This window comes from Delphinus delphis, chromosome X, assembly GCF_949987515.2.
Source record: "Delphinus delphis chromosome X, mDelDel1.2, whole genome shotgun sequence".
In the NCBI taxonomy this organism is placed as follows: domain Eukaryota; kingdom Metazoa; phylum Chordata; class Mammalia; order Artiodactyla; family Delphinidae; genus Delphinus; species Delphinus delphis.
In genome coordinates, this window is record NC_082704.1 from 91,219,338 (window position 1) to 91,240,122 (window position 20,785).

At 37.0% G+C, this 20,785-nt stretch overlaps 1 protein-coding gene across 10 annotated transcripts in view; it reads left to right on the plus strand.

Moving 5' to 3' along the window:
- CASK (calcium/calmodulin dependent serine protein kinase) overlaps positions 1-20,785 on the plus strand; it is a 387,139-nt gene that overhangs the window by 337,950 nt on the left and 28,404 nt on the right. For 4 of the 10 annotated variants that reach the window (XM_060002631.1, XM_060002636.1, XM_060002632.1 and 1 more), the window contains exons 16-20: positions 8,272-8,357; positions 9,649-9,717; positions 12,564-12,632; positions 14,030-14,065; positions 15,714-15,910. In XM_060002631.1, the coding sequence (XP_059858614.1) occupies positions 8,272-8,357; positions 9,649-9,717; positions 12,564-12,632; positions 14,030-14,065; positions 15,714-15,910 (457 nt within the window). The remainder of the gene's footprint in view (positions 1-8,271; positions 8,358-9,648; positions 9,718-12,563; positions 12,633-14,029; positions 14,066-15,713; positions 15,911-20,785) is intronic. The other 6 variants (XM_060002634.1, XM_060002639.1, XM_060002640.1 and 3 more) reach the window with 3 other exon arrangements.

Consider the following 20,785-nt stretch of genomic DNA (forward strand, 5'->3'; position numbering starts at 1 on the left):
TTCATTTATTCCAGTCTTTCTTCATCTCTAATATATGCTTTTAAGGTTAAACTCTACCTCTCTAAGTACTGTTTTATCAGTATCCCACCAGTTATGATATGAAGCATTTTTATTGTGATTCAATTCTAAGTATTTTTGAATTTCTAGTGTTATATTTTTCATTGACCCACAAGTTATTTAGAAATGTTTTTATGTACCACATTTAAGAGGATTTCCTGTATATCTTTTTATGTTTTACTTCTAACTTAATTGCATTGGGCTCAGAGAATGTGGTCTGTATGACACCATTTCTTTGAGGTTTGTTGAGACTTGCTTTATGGCATAGCACTTTAATCATTTTTGTAAATGGTCCATGTGTACGTAAGAAGACTGTTTATTCTTTAATTGTTGCATGCAGAATTCTCTATATGATTGCTTGAGGTTATTTTTTTTGTTCAAATATTCTATATATTGACTAATTTCTTGTCTGTTTGACCTATCAGTAATTGTCGAAATATTCCAATTATCATGGTAGAGTTTTTCTATTTCTACTTATAGATCTCTCACTTTGGGTTTTATATATTCAAAGCTGTTTTATTAGGAGCATAGAAGTGCCTGGTAACCATGTCTATCCTTAATATACTTTCTACTTAAAACCTATTTTATATTAATATAGTTATTCCAACTTTAGTATTTCCTAGCATGTCTTCTTCCGTCATTTCTAACCATTCTGTGCCTGTATGCTGTAGAGTGTGTCTTACAAACATTTCCAAATTTGGGTTTTTCATTTTGTAATGCACTCTGATGATTGCTATCTTTTAATGGGCAAGGTTAGTCCATTAATATTTATTTTGATGATTTCTATCATCTTGCTTTTTTAAATATTTATTCCATATTTTAATTGATATTTTTCCTTCATTTTTGTTCCATCCCCCCACCCCCCGGTAAATTAGAATTTCAGCACTCTATTTCTAATTTTTAGGTGGTTACCTTGAAATTTTGTCATGCATATTTAACTTGACATATACTAAAGTGAAACAGTATGTTAATCCCACTCCCAAAGAATACAAAGACATTGGAACATCAAGTTAGATCCCAGTCTTGACTTGCATATTATTCTTGCCCAGCACTTTCATTCTGTCCTGTTTTAAATCCACAAATTTGAAATTATTCTTAAAATACATGACCATTTTTGTTTCGATTTACATAAATGTTTACAATTTTATTTGCTCATCATTCCTTTTTGCATTGCAGACCATCCTTTGGGGAGCGTTTTTCTTTCTTCCTAAACTACATCCTTTAAAGTTCCTTTAGTGATAGTCTCTTGTTGGTAAACTACCTCAGGTGGTGTTTGTCTGTAAATATTTCATTTTAGCCTCAATCTTTTTTTTTGAACATCTTTCTAGGAGTATAATTGCTTTACAATGTTGTGTTAGTTTGTGCTGTATAACAAAGTGAATCAGCTATATGTATACATATATCCCAATATCCCCTCCCTCTTGCATCTCCCTTCCACGTTCCCTATCCCACCCCTCTAGTTGGTCACAAAGCAACAAGCTGATCTCCCCGTGCAGTGTGACGCAGCTGCTTCCCACTAGCTATTTTACATTTGGTACTGTATATATGTCAATGCTACTCTCTCACTTCATACCAGCTTACCCTTCCTCCTCCCCGTGTCCTCAAGTCCATTCTCTACGTCTGCGTCTTTATTCCTGTCCTGCCCCTAGGTTCTTCAGAACCTTTTTTTTTTTTTCTTAGATTCCATATATATGTGTTAGCCTACGGTATTCGTTTTTCTCTTTCTGACTTACTTCACTTGGTATGACAGACTCTATGTCCACCTACTTCATTACAAATAACTCAATTTCGTTTCTTTTTATGGCTGAGTAATATTCCATTTTATATATGTGCCACACCTTCTATATCCATTCATCCGTCAGTGGACACTTAGGTTGCTTCCATGTCCTGGCTATTGTAAATACAGCTGCAATGAGCATTGTGGTACATGTCTCTTTGAATTATGGTTTTCTCGGGGTGTATGCTCAGTAGTGAGATTGCTGGGTCATATGGTAGTTCTATTTGTAGTTTTCTAAGGAACCACCATGCTGTTCTCCATAGTGGCTGTATCAATTTATATTCCCACCAACAGTGCAACAGGGTTCCCTTTTCACCACACCCTCTCCAGCATTTATTGTTTGTAGATATTTTGATGATGGCCATTCTGACTGGTGTGAGATGATATCTCATTGTAGTTTTGATTTGCATTTCTCTCATGATTAGTGATGTTGAGCAACCTTTCATGTGTTTGTTGGCAATCTGTATATCTTCTTTGGAGAAATGTCTGTTTAGGTCTTCTGCCCATTTGGGATTGGGTTGTTTGTTTTTTTGATATTGAGCTGCATGTGCTGCCTGTAAATTTTGGAGATTAATCCTTTGTCAGTTGCTTCATTTGCAAATATTTTCTCCCATTCTGAGGGTTGTCTTTTGGTCTTGTTTATGGTTTCCTTTGCTGTGCAAAAGCTTTGAAGTTTCATTAGGTCCCATTTGTTTATTTTTGTTTTTATTTCCATTTCTCTATGATATGGGTCAAAAAGGATATTGCTGTGTTTTACGTCATTGAGTGTTCTTCCTATGTTTTCCTTTAAGAGTTTTATAATCTCTGGCTTTACATTTAGGTCTTTAATCCATTTTGAGTTTATTTTTGTGTATGATGTTAGGAAGTGTTCTAATTTCATTCTTTTTCATGTAGCTGTCCGGTTTTCCCAGCATCACTTATTGAAGAGGCTGTCGTTTCTCCATTGTATATTCTTGCCTCCTTTATCAAAGATAAGGTGACCATATGTGTGTGGGTTTATCTCTGGGCTTTCTATCCTGTTCCATTGATCTGTATTTCTGTTTTAATGCCAGTACCATACTGTCTTGATTACTGTAGCTTTGTAGTATAGTCTGAAGTCAGGGAGACTGATTCCTCCAGCTCCATTTTTCTTTATCAAGATTGCTTTGGCTGTCTGGGGTCTTTTGTGTTTCCATACAAATTGTGAAATTTTTTGTTCTAGTTATGTGAAAAATGCTATTGGTAGTTTGATAGGGATGCATTGAATCTGTAGATTGCTTTCGGTAGTATAGTCATCTTCACAATGTTGATTCTTCCAATCCAGGAACATGGTATATCTCTCCATCTGTTTGTATCATCTTTAATTTCTTTCATCAGTGTATTATAGTTTTCTGCATACAGGTCTTTTGTCTCCCTAGGTAGGTTTATTCCTAGGTATATTTTATTCTTTTTGTTGCCGTGGTTAATGGGAGTGTTTCCTTAATTTCTCTTTCAGATTTTTCATCATTAGTGTATAGGAATGCAAGAGATTTCTGTGCATCAATTTTGTATCCTGCAACTTTACCAAATTCATTGATTAGTTCTAGTAGTTTTCTGGTAGCATCTTTAGGATTCTCTATGTATAGTATCACGTCATCTGCAAACAGTGACAGCTTTACTTCTTTTCCTATTTGGATTCCTTTTATTTCTTTTTCTTCTCTGATTGCTGTGGCTAAAACGTCCGAAACTATGTTGAATAATAGTGGAGAGAGTGGGCATCCTTATCTTGTTCCTAATTTTAGAGGAAATGGTTTCAGTTTTTCACCATTGAGAATGATGTTGACTGTGGGTTTGTCATATATGACCTTTATTATGTTGAAGTAAGTTCCCTCTATGCCTACTTTTTGGAGAGTTTTTATCATAAATGGGTGTTGAATTTTGTCAGAAGCTTTTTCTGAATCTATTGAGCTTATCATATGGTTTTTCTCCTTCAATTTGTTAATATGGTATATCACATTGATTGATTTGCATATATTGAAGAATCCCTGCATTCCTGGGATAAACCCCACTTGATCATGGTGTATGATCCTTTTAATGTGCTGTTGGATTCTGTTTGCTAGTATTTTGTTGAGGATTTTTGCATCTCTGTTCATCAGTGATATTGGTCTGTAGTTTTCTTTTTTTGTGACATCTTTGTCTGGTTTTGATATCAGGGTGATGGTGGCCTCGTAGAATGAGTTTGGGAGTGTTCCTCCCTCTGCTATATTTTGGAAGAGTTTGAGAAGGATAGATGTTAGCTCTTCTCCGAATGTTTGACAGAATTCACCCGTGAAGCCATCTGGTCCTGGGCTTTTGTTTGTTGGAAGATTTTTAATCACAGTCTCAATTTCACTGCTTGTGATTCGTCTGTTTATATTTTCTATTTCTTCCTGGTTCAGTCTCGGAAAGTTGTGCTTTTCTAAGAATTTGTCCATTTCTTCCAGGTTGTCCGTTTTATTGGCATATAGTTCCTTGTAGTAATCCCTCATGATTCTTTGTATTTTTGGAGTGTCAGTTGTTACTTCTCCTTTTTTAATTTCTAATACTGTTGATTTGAGTCTTCTCCCTTTTTTTCTTGATGAGTCTGTCTAGTGGTTTATCAATCTTGTTTATCTTCTCAAAGAACCAGCTTTTAGTTTTATTGATCTTTGCTGTTGTTTCCTTCATTTCTTTTTCTTTTGTTTCTGATCTGATCTTTATGATTTCTTTCCTTCTTCTATCTTTGGGGGGGTTTTGGTTCTTCTTTTTCTAATTGCTTTAGGTGTAAAGTTAGGTTGTTTATTTCAGATGTTTCTTGTTTCTTGAGGTAGGATTGTATTGCTATAAACTTCCCTCTTAGAACTGCTTTTGCTGTATCCTGTAGGTTTTGGGTCGTCATGTTTTCATTGTCATTTGTTTCTAGGTATTTTTTGACTTCCTCTTTGATTTCTTCAGTGATCTTGGTTATTTAGTAGCATATTGTTTAGCCTCCATGTGTTTGTATTTTTTACAGTTTTTTTCCTGTAATTGATATCTAGTCTCATAGCGTTGTGGTCGGAAAAGATACTTGACACCATTTCAGTTTTCTTAAATTTACCAAGGCTTGATTTGTGACCCAAGATATGATCTATACTGGAGAATGTTCCATGAGCACTTGAGAAGAAAGTGTATTCTTTTGTTTTTGGATGGAATGTCCTATAAATATCAATTAAGCCCATCTTGTTTAATGTTGCATTTAAAGCTTGTGTTTCCTTATTTATTTTCATTTTGGATGATCTGTCCACTGGTGAAAGTGGGGTGTTAAAGTCCCCTACTATTATTGTGTTACTGTCAATTTCCCCTTTTATGTCAGCTTCAATCTTGATTACTTTTGCTGAGAGCACAGTTTTAAATTAATGGTTACCATTCTCTTTTCTTTTGGCATCTGTTGTTTGATATTGAGAAGTCTGGTGTCACTATAATTGCCCTTGCTTTGTAGGTGATCTCTGCTTCCTCCCTGGACTTTTTAAGGTCTTTGTCTTTGATGTTCTGTAGTTTTACTACCTCCCAGCATGAATTTCTTTTTATTTATCCTACTTGGGATACATTATTCTTTCTGGAGCTGTGTAATCATGTTTTCATCAGTTCAAGAAAACTTGCAACCATGTTTCTTCAAATGTTGCCTCTTCTCCATTCTCTCTATTCTCTCCTTCTGAACTCTAGGTAGATGTATGTTAGACATTCCCTCCATATCTCTTAATATCTTTTTCATATTTTCTTTATTTCTTGTTTCCTATTTTCCTTATCTCCTTACTTCTCTGAACTGCATTCTAGACAATTTATTTGGTTATGTCTTCCAGTTCACTGAAACTCTCTTAAGCCATATCTGAACTCCTGTTCAGCTCATCCGTTCATTGGTTTATGCTACCAATTATATTTTTCCTTTCTAGAGGTACTAGTTACTTGTTCTTCTTTTTATTTTCAGATCTGTCTGTTCACACCTGATAATCTCTTGTTGCATGTTCATCCTTGTAAATAGGTTCCTTTCTTTCCCCTAATATTTAACATATAGCTATTTTACACAGGCATACCTTGGAGATATTACAGGTTTGGTTTCAGACCACCACAATAAAGTGAGTCACCTGAATTTTTTTGTTTCCCAGTGCATATAAAAGTTATGTTTGCACTATGCTTTCATCTGTTAAGCGTGCAATAGCATTATGTCTAAAAAATATACATACTTTAATTAAAAATTACTTTATTGCTAAAAAGTGCTAACCATCATCTAAGCCTTCAGCAAAACGTAATCTTTGCTCCTGGTGGAGGGTACTGTCTAGATGTTGATGGCTGCTGACCGATCAGGGTGGTGGTTGCTGAAGCTTGAGGTGGCTCTGGCAATTTCTTAAAAGAAGACAACAATGAAGTTTGCCTCATTGATTGACTCTTCCTTTCACAAATGATTTCTCTGTAGCATGCAGTGCTGTTTGATAGCATTTTACCCATGGTAAAACTTGTTTCAAAATTGTAGTCAGTTCTCTCAAACCCTGCCACTGCTTTATCAACTAAGTTTATGTAATATTCTAAATCCTTTGTTGTCATTTCAACAATCAGGTAAGTTTGCCATCTTATATGAGCACAGTTCATGACACCCCCAAAACAATTACAATAGTAACAGCAAAGATCACTCATCACAGATCACCATAACAAATATAATAATGATGGAAAAGTTTGAAGTATTGCGAGAATTACCAAAACATGATGCAGAGACATGAAGTGAGCAAACGCTGTTGGAAAAATGGCGCAGATAGACTTGCTCAACACAGGGTTGCCACAAACCTTCAATTTATAAAAAATGCAGAATCTTTGAGGCACAGTAAAGCAAGGCACAAGAAAACAAGGTATTCTTGTATTCTATATCTGACCATACCAATATCTGTCCTCCTCGAGGATCTAAATCTGTTTTTTCTCTTTCTGATGACTCGCATAGTAGTTTGCCTTATTGTATGTATGTTTGGTGATCTTTGATTGTAAGCCTATTGCTTGTTCAAATCAATGGAAGTCTTGGGGGCCTAAACTGGAAACGCTTTCCTCCAGGAAGGGTTTGTTCCTTGTTCTACCAGCTGCCATGGAGTACCACTGATCTGGGTCTTGGCTCCCTACAGAATCCTAGGCTCAGCTTCTCTAACTTGCTATTGGCCCAAGGCTCAGAATCCGGCCGTCAGGCATTGCAGCAATGGCATTTACCCCTCCCACTATTTCATTCCGTCCTTACTTTGCCACCACTCTGGATGCAGCTCACAGGGTCCTTTTGTGTGGATGGAAGTGGGAAGTGTTCTTGGGAATTTGCATTCCTTTTGTGAGACCAGTAACACTTCAAGAGGTGTGCCCTAGACGGGATATGTAGTTGTAAGAAAGTCTGTGAGTGCCTAATCAACCATATTTGAAACAAAAGTCCCCAAATTTTTATGTTTTATTATGTTAACTTTCAAACATGAGTAGAGAAAACAGTGCAGTCAGTTGAAGTAGAGAAAAGTGGAAAGAATAGTGAAGTGATCGCCCACATACCCATAAGCCAGGTAGAATTATTGTTAATTCATGGCCACACCGGTTCCATCTGTATTTGCCCTACTGCCCACCCCCCTGGATTACTTTGAAGCAAATACCAGGTGCCTTATTTTCTTTATATGCATTTTAGTGCGTACCTCTTAAAGATACAATGAGCTTTTCATGATGGAGTCAGGTCAATAAGTAAACGTGCACAATTCATAAATAAGAAAGCAAAATTTTACATAACACTATTTAAGCATTGGTTCTCGGTCACTTTTTCTAGTTGAAGTATTACAGGACCCTGAAATGCCTACCACGTTATTATTAAAAGTTTGCAGTATGTCTAATATAAACTTGTTGTTACACAGATATTATATCACAATTCTCTGAAAATCAACAGCCTTTGTATCATATTTGGTAGATAATAATGATAATAACAGCAAATACTTAAATGGTACTGACTATGTGCCAAGAACAGTTCTAAGCCCTCTACATGTATTAAACTCTTTTAATCCTCATAACAGTCCTATGAGATAGATACTGTTTTCATCTCCATTTTACAAATGTGAAAACCAAGACATGGAAAGTTTCAGTAAGTTACCCAAGATCTTAAAGCTAGTATAAGTGATGAAGCAGAGGTATGAACCCAGACAGGCTGCATCTAGAAGTTGTAGTTTTAAACCACTATATACACACTGCCTCTCTCAGAAAAATAAGCAGATTTCTACAGCCATCTTTCAAAACTGTGTCTTCCATAAGTTATGTGTATCTGTTTTGGTGAGTTTACCATGTGAGCCTAACTTGTACCTGGTTCTGAAATACTGGCCTTCAGTATTTAGCTTAATTTTTTAAAATTACTTACGTTGCTGCCTTTGGATTTTATTATTATAAAAGTACATACCATTTCATGTTTATAATTTTGTGTAATTTCTTAGGTACACTTCATGTCGGAGATGAAATTCGAGAGATCAATGGCATCAGTGTGGCTAACCAAACAGTGGAACAGCTGCAAAAAATGCTTGTAAGTAAATGAAAGTCTCTTTTTCTAAGATTGACTTTCAGTTCATTAACTTATTTATTAATGCACAAATAAAGGATATTCTTTTATAATCAGAGTATCTCTGGTACCATCATTTGTGTGGACTTGAACTTATACAACATTCATAAAAACTGAGAGCTAGGAAAATGTTCACATGCAGCAGAGCTTAGAAACATTTTGCCCATCTTTAGCAGTGTGGGCTTGAACATTCTCCTTTCAATCCTTTGTCTCCTATTTCTTATTGAACAGATGTTTAAAGAAAACCTTTGCAGTTGTGCATGCTTGTGAACTAGTTTCTCACTGACCTCAACTCTGCTGACATCAGCAGTGTCAGAAGCCTCTTTCCTGTGTAGCTGAGTCATAGCCAGCTGTATTGGATTTCTCTACAGCACAGGGGAAAGGAAAGTCATAGTAGACCAGGCCATTTTTTACCATGCATATTCAAAATCTGTGTTCAAATTAGGCTTTGGATTGGGGCGGGGTAGGGAGTGCAGAGTGACAGGCCCTGGCGAGCAGAGGGAGATGTTTTGGACCTCTTGTCCTGGACCTTCTTCCCACCACAATGTAGCAGCCTGCCATGTTACTTATATCTATTAAAGGTGAAATAAGCACCACAGACTCACTACAGTCAAAACTACTGCCAACATTATGAAATAAAGAGCAGATTTTTTTTTTTTTTTTTTTTGCTGTACGTGGGCCTCTCACTGTTGTGGCCTCTCCCGTTGAGGAGCACAGGCTCCAGACACGCAGGCCCAGCTGCCATGGCTCACGGGCCCAGCTGCTCCGCAGCATGTGGGATCCCCCCGGACCGGGGCACGAACCCGTGTCCCCTGCATCAGCAGGCGGACTCTCAACCACTGCGCCACCAGGGAAGCCCTAAAGAGCAGATTTTTATGGAGTACACCATCATAATGTAGCCTATCAAATATAATTCTTATGTAATTACTTGTTCTCTTGTACAGTTCAACTTACATTCACTCTTGAAAGGCATGTCACTTAGAGTTGTATTCGGGTCTATGAAAAGGTAACCATCAGAGGTTATACCTTTGCTGTATGACCAGGACAGTCAGCCTTGACTTTGCAGGGCTTTTCCTAGGAATAACCTCCACTGTTAGTGTGAGCAGTTCCTGCTTTTATAACTAGGTTTCATTGTAGGCCCATGCACTCTCAGCTGACTTGCATTAAATACGCCCCCACATTTTCAGTGGTTTCTTGCGCGTTTTTGTGTGCAACATTTGTTTGTTAAAAGAGCTCTCCTTTTTTTTTCCTCCAGCGGGAAATGCGGGGGAGTATCACCTTCAAGATCGTGCCAAGTTACCGCACTCAGTCGTCGTCCTGTGAGGTAATAGCTCTAACGAAACACCCCGTCTCCTCTGGGTTCTTAACTAACTGTCTGCTGATGGCTGAATGTTTTGGCTTTCTGGGAAATTGTTTCTGCCTGTGCTGTTGATCACTGCACACCAATTTTACAACAAAGATAACGGAACAGAGTAGGTCCCATCCACCTACTCAGCCCTGCTTCCATGGAGATGTCCTCAGCACTTTAACTTTCTGCAGGCTGGAATCAAAACAAAATACATATAGAGAAGCTCCAAATAATGACAAAGACTTAATAAAGAACAAATAGAGTCTCTGGGGAAAAAAAAGATCATAACTGCAATAATATTTCCAGGAAGTACATTCACTTCCCTTGTTAAGAAATCACATAGATACTTCTTCTTTCCAAGGATCTGAGAAGTGGTCTATTTCTGTTAAGATAGAGTAGTTCAGATAATGGTGACAGGTCTCTAGATGGATGTTAAGTCTATGAGAAATTGATAACTCATGTTATCAGAGGAATATAGGCTTTTGCAACCTTCTGTGAAATTGTTTAAATTGGAATGTTATCTGATTCGTAAACAAGTTTTCTAGAGTAATACAAACCCAAAGTTCCTTTCTTACAATAGGCTTATCCTTTAGAAATTGTAGCTTTCCCAACCTATATTATTCAGTTTGCTATTGGTTAGTAAATGAGATTCAAAAATCTATTCTTTTTATATTTGGAAATATGAGCCGGCCTAAATGGTGTCATCCTTTGGTCATTGCGCATTCAGTTTGAATATTTTTTTCTGAAGCTTGTTCTTTCTTGTGCATCTTCCAAGTATGTGTACATCAATATGAAGTACACATTTCCTCCAGTTAATATTTAAGACTGGCAGACAACTTATTTCATCTAGAAGATTGAATTTGTACTTAGGAGAAATAGATGGAGAAATTATAATGTTTCTTCCAGTCTCTAGTAGTGATGTAAATTTCACAAGAAAAATCAGAGGCTTCATGTTTTTTTGTAAACCTATTGAAGATATGTATAACAATTTGTAGTTCTGTCAAGTATATTTTTAGTGAGCCATGACAATTGGGGTTTCTGTTATATCAGGTCTTGAGCTCCTCTCGGTGGCTTTTTATGGAACTTCAATTAGTACTATATTTCAAGACAAAATATAGAACTACTTCTGCTCCAGGATTTATAGTTTTGAAATTTGTTACCTAGTACACAAACCTTACTGGAAAAGAGAGACTGTCACATGCATTTTTTAATTTTTTTTTTTTTGCGGTACGCGGGCCTCTCACTGTTGTGGCCTCTCCCGTTGCGGAGCACAGGCTCCAGATGCGCAGGCTCAGTGGCCATGGCTCACGGGCCCAGCCGCTCGGCGGCATGTGGGATCCTCCTGGCTCGGGGCACGAACCCGTGTCCCCTGCATCGGCAGGCGGACTCCCAACCACTGCGCCACCAGGGAAGCCCCACATGCATTTTTATGTAAAGCATTTTGATAGTCTAAAAATCACAGGTGGTCCTCATACCATTTCTCATCTTGGAAGAAATTTAGTAAATACGATTGATTTTTGTCTTTTTGGCTCACTAACCAGAAAATAGTGTTAGTTATTAAAAATTTTCTCTTGTGTTTTAGAGTGGTTGAACTAGTTTTGGGGTGGGACCAGAATTACACATATAAATGCTATGCTCTCGAGTAAGAAGAGCCCTCTCTTACCTTCTTTACCTCTGAAGAATAGGAAAAAATGTACTCCCCTCCTAGCCCTACCCCCAATCTGTCTGACTCTCCTGTGCTCTGGCAGAATTCAAGCCTGTGGTTGGACTCTTCCCAGTTACAGCAGTACTTCCCAAAGAAAAGCTCTCTGGCCACCTTCATCAGCATCCCCCTGGCCGTTGGTAAAAGAGGGGACCCCTGCCCCACACCCTGGCCCTACTGACATGAGTCTCTGGGGGTGGCGCCTAGACATCATTCTGCTCACTAACATCTGACAATACTCATCTAAGGGATCCCATTATTTAAAGGCTAACAGGTTCCGGAGGTTTTCTTTAAGTCTTCTAGAAAAAGCAAATGTCTTTTGAGCAGACATGCACATTTCAAAGGTTTCAAAGAACTCTACTAAACCAAAAATTTTTAAATACTTATTTTCATCCCCTCCTTTTTCTAACATTAAAGTTTATTTGGACAATAAGGGAGTGGAGCCTGGAAAGGATTTTGAGCATGTCACATAGTATAGTGGTTGTGGCTGCTGGGATCTTTGCCAGAATCGTTAGAGGCTCAAGATTATTGTTTTAATTAATCCGCTAAAATAATCTAAATGAATAAAGGTTTCTTCTCTGGTGTATATCTTTTACCCTTATTAGTAATATCTATCCTAGAAAGATTCTAAGGTGATTACAACATGAGAAGTCTTTGAGATTCACTTCACTTCAAATTGCATCATTCAGTAATTTTTGATACCAAGGTACCTAAGGATTACTAAATACTTTTCAAACCTAATTTTCAATAAAAATTAGGCAGTTGGGATCTTCAGCACAATAATTTTATAGTAATATTTGTCATTTTACAGTACTTGATAGGATTTTAATATCAAGTCACCCTTCAGGGTCTTATTTAAAGAAAGCAAAGGTTATAGAATGTTAGAGACAGGAAAGAAATGGTTAATGAATGACATGGTCATCACTTACAATATGTGAATCTTCAAACTGTAAAATTTTTTTCCATACTTCTGTGAAATCATGCAAGTAAGTCAGTATGGCACCTTTATAGCTAAAACCTCAAAGGAAATGGTTGTCAGACTGTGGTTGTAACTGTTGATGTGAATATCTCTGTTTCTGTGCTGGTGTTCTGTGTTAATGAACCTTGTGTCTTATTTCAGAGAGATTCCCCCTCCACTTCCAGACAGTCCCCAGCTAATGGTCATAGCAGCACTAACAATTCTGTTTCGGTAAGAACTCTAGCTCCACACAGCAAAGTGTGACAATTTTGTTGGTGCCACCTGCCATGAGTGTTCTAGTTACATGTGTTCAGTGGAAATATTGTCTTCTGCCGATATACAAGGCTACTACAGCTACAATGCAGTTTACTCCTGGAAAATCTTTTTCAACATTTTCTTCTCATTAAAAATGCCTTTCATTAGTTAAATTTGAAGAAATGTAGTTCAAGACTGCTTTGGTCATTCTCAAAATATTTCTCTGTCACCCACCTGCTATTTATGACTTTGCTCAAAGTTATGCAAAGGATGTAAATGGAAGTTTCTTGAAATTTCTCAACATTTTTTTTTAATTTGAGAAAGATAAAGAAATGTAAGGATTTTGCAGAGTAGGCATTTGGGTATTCTCGGGCTTTGTAGTTGTCTATTCTGAGTGATATCAGCAACATGTTTTAGTTTCCGCTATCTAAGTTTACGAATTGGTGTGCCCTCTGTTATTGTGGTACGTGCACATACTTTTGTGAACTATAAGCCTTGCCTGGATATAAACAGCAAAAGGAACTGGCTTCAAACTGCACTTAAGCCACGCTATTATCACATCTTTAACACAAAGTACTTTATATTTTGACTTGAACTTGGAATTTTACTTTTTTTTTTTCAGAACTATCCATTTTGGAAAGTAAAAAGAATTGTTTTTAATTTAAACAAATGGGAGCACTTAATACGTGCAGGTGTGCAATATTTGGGGTAACAAAATCTCTAAGTTGCTGATATTGCTGTTAAAAATATTGAGAGTTCTAATAATACAGCAGTATCACTTTTTTCCTATTAACTTGCCCTTTAAAAATATATCAACATTTTTATCAGATAAATTTTTAAATAATTTAGAGATCACCTCAAATGGAATGATATAAGAGAAATTATGGAAGAAAATTTCCTAAGACTTTTATTTGCAGCTTCAAAACAGGCTACCAAAGGAATTCATTTATAACATTTAATAACTTTAAGATGGTGAAAATCCGTACAACCATTGAAGTTTTCGAAATCTAAATGGTTGCAGTGACTAAGTTGAAAAGGGCAACAGCTCTTTTGAGTTTTGGGGGGTTTTTTAAATAGGCTATTTCACTTGCAGTGGCTTTTGTGTTGAAGATGCTGAGTTGTTTCTTAAGAACACATTTTCTCTCTGCTTAAACTTACCTGCTTTCTTCAGCTTGCTGCTAAATGGCCTGGGTTTGATTTTTTTTTTTTTTTTGATAACTCAACATTTCTGAGAAATGGAATAATGTATATTATCTCTTTACAACTTAAATCTAGCTCATTTTTTAACCATATTGTAACAGAACACACAAATTACCTTGTACTCTTTGAAAAGTAAATGAAAATTTTTCTCCTGGGTTGGCTTTATTCTACAGGACTTGCCATCAACTACCCAACCAAAAGGACGACAGGTGAATAGATACCCTCTATAGAAACTTCTCTAAACTGAGCTGCTAATAGCCAATCCTTTATTAACCCTTTTCATCCCATAATGTCTGCATTTTGGACCATAACATTTGAGCATTGAGAGCTTGTACCATTTCATTTTAACACATTACACATGACTAATTCTCTATAAAGATTTTTTTCCTAACATCTTTGTAGCTGTGATGGTTATTGTAATTTCAACCTGATCATTTTGTGTTGATGGTTGAGAATTCAGCCTTTGGGGATCTTATGGGCCTGCCTCTGGGGTGGAAAAAAATTTTTAAAGGTTACAAAATTCTTAGAATTCTAAGAATAACTACAACGTACATGCCAGTGAACATTTTTAAGCAATAATTATCTGAAGTTTGAAGGCTTTTTCATAATTTGTATCTGCATGTGTATTTCTAAAAGCCATATACAATGAAAAAAAAAAAGAACAGAAAATTCCTGGCTTTACAGCCTAACCAAACATGAAAAGTTAAGTGCTGCCTAACACAAGCAAGTAACTTTCAATTTGCTGGCACTTTGAGTATGAATTTTAGGTGCAAATGCAGAGACTTGTTAATTTTATAGGCTGGATTTCTGAAAAGAAACTTAAACAGAATAATCACACAATAGTTCCAAAGCCTTCAGGTTGGTTTTACAGTGACTTAAACATTAATATTCAAATTTAATTTCAAGAGATAGAATTTTTATGGTACTTTTTGTGAAATGTGCTATTAAAAAATATCAAATTGTGAGTTAAGGTTTGCATAAACTAGCACCTAATAGAACTCACCCATAAGTGATGCAACATTCAATATCTAGCACCTTATTTTAAATCATTTAGAAATCCAGTGATTCATAAAATGGTACCATATAACCCCTTGTATGCTAATCTGTTTCCTTTTATAATACTTACCAGTTATATTCACATATCATAAAACTCAGAGCCTTAAACCATGCATATCTTGAAGCTCTGTGCAGATTTCAAGTGTTACACTGGCAAAGCCAGGATTCAAACTCATTTTTCTTCTCTAAAAAGAGTAAAATACAAAGTCTAAATCCTGTTTAAAAAATAAAACTATTTTTAAATGCTTTAAAAAATTGTTTGAATTACATTTAAGCTTATCAGCAGTGTGTAGACACACTGCCAGTTGTCATGTAAGCATTTTACAGCAAGATACCAACACGGAGTTCTTGCTAGTTTTGTATCATGTACTGCTTTAGGGTTAAAACCTGTCCTGAATGCTTGTGGTCATGGTTTAAAGGCTGCCATGTGATCATGACAACTTATGCATAATAGCAACTAAATATATTCAGATTTTAAAATGGTAAGCATACTTCTCTATAATTTTAAGCCTATCCTATTATAGTAAAAGCAGAAATTAAGTCTATTTTTACTAAGGAAGTATCTTAAGTGTTCCCTCCAAATAAAAAGAGCAAAGACTTGAACCTGTACACACCAAAAGTAGTACATTGTTTCTAGTGGTAGCTGTTTTTTGTGTTGTATTTCCATGCATCATATTTGCTTTCACCATCTAATGTCCTGTTTGTATTGTAGTAAGTGTTGGTATGTGGTTATTAAGTTAGAGCTGACTGTTTTCTTTCACATCACCATGGCATTTTTTCTTACAAACTCCTGTTTTATAGATCTATGTAAGAGCACAATTTGAATATGATCCAGCCAAGGATGACCTCATCCCCTGCAAAGAAGCTGGCATTCGATTCAGAGTTGGTGACATTATCCAGATTATCAGTAAGGATGATCACAACTGGTGGCAGGGTAAACTGGAAAACTCCAAAAATGGAACTGCGGGTCTCATTCCTTCTCCAGAACTTCAGGAATGGTACGTTTTTGTTGTTTTCTTTTAGTTTCCAATAAAAATGAAGCCTGGCCATCCATTTTTCAACTTTATATTTTATTCTTTTATAGGGTAAAACCTGTTTAATATATTCCTTGCTCTATTAGCCAAACACAGTTCAAATTAGTCATCCAAGAATTCTAAATTGTCAGCACCAAGTAAGCTCCTGCTTAGAGAGTCAGGTCTTTGTTTCACACATGAGGAGAGGAAGGTCTGTAGAGAGGCTGAGCGACTAGCCTCAGGTCATGGTCACATCGTGGTCTCTTAGCAGAGCCCTCTATTCCTATATGCTGTTTCCATCCTTTTAGAATTGCATTTTTTTAAATGTACCCACTCCTTGCCCCTCCACATGCTCTCACCACCCCCATTCCACTCCACCACCAGCGAAAAACTCAAATGCCAGGATTCACGGTCATTCCAGGTATTTAAAGAAGATGTTTCACTATTAGAAGGGTAAGACAGTCAGAAGCTTCATTCTTTACCTTTCCAGGTCTTTTTTTTAAAATAAATTTATCCATTTATTTATTTTTGGCTGCGTTGGGTCTTCGTTGCTGCGTGCAGGCTTTCTCTAGTTGGCAGCGAGCGGGGGCAGCTCTTCGTTGCAGTGCGCGGGCTTCTCATTGCTGTGGCTTCTCTTGTTGCAGAGCACGGGCTCTAGGTGTGCGGGCTTCAGTAGTTGTGGCACATGGGCTCAGTAGTAGTGGCTCGCGGGCTCTAGAGCACAGGCTCAGTAGTTGTGGCGCACGGGCCCAGTTGCTCCGAGTCATGTGGGATCTTCCCGGACCAGGGTTCGAACCCATGTCCCCTGCATTGGCAGGCGGATTCATAACCACTGCACCACCAGGGAAGTCTCCCTTGCCAGGTCTTTAAAAATGTGTGTCTGTTAGACAGTTTAGGCTTTGAACGCAGGTTAAAGTCAAACAGTTTTTAGACATGTTTTTAACTGAGAGGAGTCACGGATTACTGTGTATTTTGGTAAAATCTATTTCTGTTACTAATGTTACAATTTGCTGTTTTTTGAAAAATGTCAGTAGTTTTACCTTTGTCAGTACTTTGGCAATATATATCAGAAACCTAGTGCGAAAAAGATAACTTCATGTCCAAAATACTTCCAAAATACTTGAACCTAGCTGAAAGAACCTAGCTGAAAAGAGACCAAAGGCATAGAGTTCATAGACACATACAACTTTTCATCCTTTTTTTTTCACTAATTAAAGGGATTTCTCAGCTAATCTCTTTTGCTTGATCAGTTCTTTCAGCTATACTCTTAAATTTAGAATGTCAGAGCTGGTAAGAACTTCAGATGCCATCATTTTACACAAGGAAACATAGGCCTAGTTAGAGGAAGTAGCAGCCTTCCATCTGATGCTGTCTTTCAAGTCTCATCTTCAGAAAACAGTTTAAGCATTAGTGAGAGGAAAGTGATTTCTAAGTCATTTTGATGGTGATGTTACTATGTTATCACTGATATTTATGTTTTACAAAATGTGTTCTTGAATGTTGCCATATATTTGAGCATTTGTTGAAAGTAATTATGTAGAATCCAGACCTCTTCTCCCTAGTCAGCTCATTTGTATAAATCATGTCTCACCAGTACCTAGAACTCTGAGTCCTCTGGAGGAAGCCTGAGAAATGGCAGGGGGAAAAGCAGATTTGCTTCCTGTTTCCTGTAATGGTAGACTAGGTTATTTGGATCAATCCTCCCACTGGAAAAGAAAAATGAAAAGTGCTACAGAAAATATGTTTTTGAAAATGACCTTAAAAGTACTGAGTAGCTGAAAAGGTATTGGGGAACTCAGTGACCAATTTTTATATGAAAGCCATTAATCAGAGCAGTAAAAATTAGAGTACCAAATTGGTCCATTTTGCCAGGAGGGCATTTCTATTACTAAAAACTTCTCTTCCAGAGGACCAAGGTTAAGACCTAATAAGGCCTGTACAAGTAGGAGAATCTTTTAGGAGACTCATCCCGCATTGTCAGGATCTGCAAAAGGCTATACCCCCAGGTTAAGAGCAAACAGATAAGCATCCCCTCACTGCCCTTCCACACCAGGGGACTGTAGAGAAGGCTGCCTTGTCGGTGAGCAGAGCAAAAGGAAAGCAAAGTTCCCCTGAAAAAATTGTGGCCACTGGTCCACCTTGAATGGATTTGCACCCAGGTACACATAGCCCGGGACAGCCAGGGAAACTCCAGCTATGTGCTTGATGTGAGGTTTCCCCTTTACTAACAGTTCCAAATATCTGTTATAAACAAATGAAAGTCTCTGAAGGAGAACACTTTTATCCTAGGCCTCATCCTAGAGCTCCTCCTGACCCCCCACGTAAACTTTCTTGAGGGCAGTTACCAGCAAGTCAGAATAAGCAGGCGCACATGGAAACCAGTGAGACCTGACAGAAATGAAAGACGCCAGGAACAAACTCAAACCTACTTCATATATTGGAATTAGGAGACAAAGGTTTTTAAACAACTGTGCTTATTAGCAAGCTTTTAAAAATCAGTAAAAGCTTAAAAAAATATCTTCAGAGAAGAGGGGAAAAAAATTTAATGGCATAGCAGATTTGAAAAAGAACCAAAATGAATTTCCAAGGACAAAAAATGCACTAACAAAAACTCAGTGGCCACATGCCTATTAGAATGGCTAAAATTTTTTAAAGTTTTCATCAGGTAAATGGATAAACAAATGATGGCATATGCATACAATAGGATGCTCTTAAGCAATAAAAAGAAATGAACTATTGATAACACACAACAATATGGGTGAAACTCAAAATCATTAGGCTGGGTTTCCAGGCAAAAAAGAGAACATACTGTATAATTCCATTATATAAAATTCCAGAAAATGCAAAACTAATCTACAGTGACAGTGGTTTCCTGGGGATCTGGAGGAGGGAGGGGGGGATTACAGAGGGGCATAAGAAAATTCCTGGGGTGATGAAAATGTTTGTTATCTTGATTGTAGTGATGGTTTCATGGGATGTATTAATGTTTCAAAACTGATGAAATGTTACACTTTATGTTATGTTCAGTTTATTGCAGAAAAACTGAACTCAATAAAGTTGCAGTGACTGTAGAGGGAGACAGGGATTCTAACTAGGATGAAGAGGAAGAGGCCCACTGGGCAGTATGTTCCTTGAGACCACAGTAGGACTCTGGAGGTATAGGAAGGCATTCCCAACTGAGGGGGAAAAGCAGAGTCCCTTGTTGGAAAAGTGAATTGGTCTCTAGAATGTCGATGGACGTGTAATACTAATGAGAAAGATTTGAAACAATACTATCAGCCAGACCCAGAAGCTTTGTTCAGATGTGTTGCTACCAAGTCATATTTTTCACATCCTGTAGATGAGAAATCAATTTTTTTGGACCCAAATACCTTACCTTATTTATCCTTGCTAAATCTCATCTTGCTTGACAAGGCCCATCAGTCTAATCCTCTGATACGATTTAAGTCCCTGAATCTGTCATCCCTTCCCTTGCCTACTAGATCCTCATCCAAGTCAGCAATAAAATGTTAAACATGTGTTTGAAATTTCCTTCCAGGTTGACCTAAATTCTAACACAGTTTCCTTGCACATACTGAGCTAAAAGAAATAACATTCATTTCCTGAGTGCCTAGTAAAAATCAGTATCATTCCTCTGTCATTACACCACATGTGGCCACACCACAAATTTTTACTGGGAACTTCTTTTTCTTAAAGTTTTTAAGCTGAAAAACATTTATTATAAGATACTCTGTACACTATAATGTAAGCTTCATGAGGTCAGGATTTCATCTCTTTTAACCTGTCAAAAATTCCTCAGTTCTGTTTATGTTTCCAAAGATCCTGTGCCTCACAGAAGCTGTATTTATGACTGACAGCACATATTGGCTTGAACTGGAAGAATTCCCAAAGCAAAGGTTTCATCAGCCTCCTCTCTATGCCACTTAGGTAATATATGGAGATTGACTTTGTTGCTGTTACTTAGAGTTCACAGTATTTCCCAATAAATGTCTTTCTCCTAACCAAAAATAAAGAAATAAATATAAATAAAGCCCTCAAAGATCAAGAGAGAGAAAGAGACATGGAGGAAAGACTCTTTAAGAAAGTAGAAGAGAACACGTCCCAACTCATTTCATGATGCCAGCATTACCCTAATACCAAAGGTCCATAAAGGCAAAAGAAAACTACAGACCCATATCCCTCATGAGCACAGATGTAAAAATCCTCAGCAAAATATTAGCAAATTGAATCTAACAATATATAAAAAGGATATACATCTTGACCCAGTAGAGTTTGTACTGGGAATGAACAGCTGGTTCAACATTGGAAAACCAATCAACCTGATTCACCATATTAACAGACTAAAGAAGAGAAATCCACATGGTCATAGCCATAGGTGCGGATTTTAAAATTCAACATCCATTCATGATTAAAACTCTCACAAACTGTGAATTGAAGGGAACTTCCTTAAACCTGATTGAGAGTATCTACAATAAACCTACAGCAAACATTATTGGAAGGGAAAAAAAATATAACAGGTGATATGATTCTGTGTAGAAATTCAAAGGAATCTATAGATAAACAATTAGAATTAATGAGAGTTTAGCAAGATGGCTGATGTAAAATCAGTGTACAAAAATCAATATTTCTATTTACAGTAAAAAATGGAAAATAATTTTTAAATACCCTACATAACACCACCTGCAACACCATAATACTATAAAGTACTCTTGCAAAAAAAATAGAACTTAAGTTTGATTAGGCCTCTAGATCTAATTAGCTATTTGCAGGAAATGCAAAAGACAAAGAGACTTACTGAAGACACCACAGGGGTGAGATCAGAAACTATAGGACAAACAACCAGTTTCTGCAACAAATAAT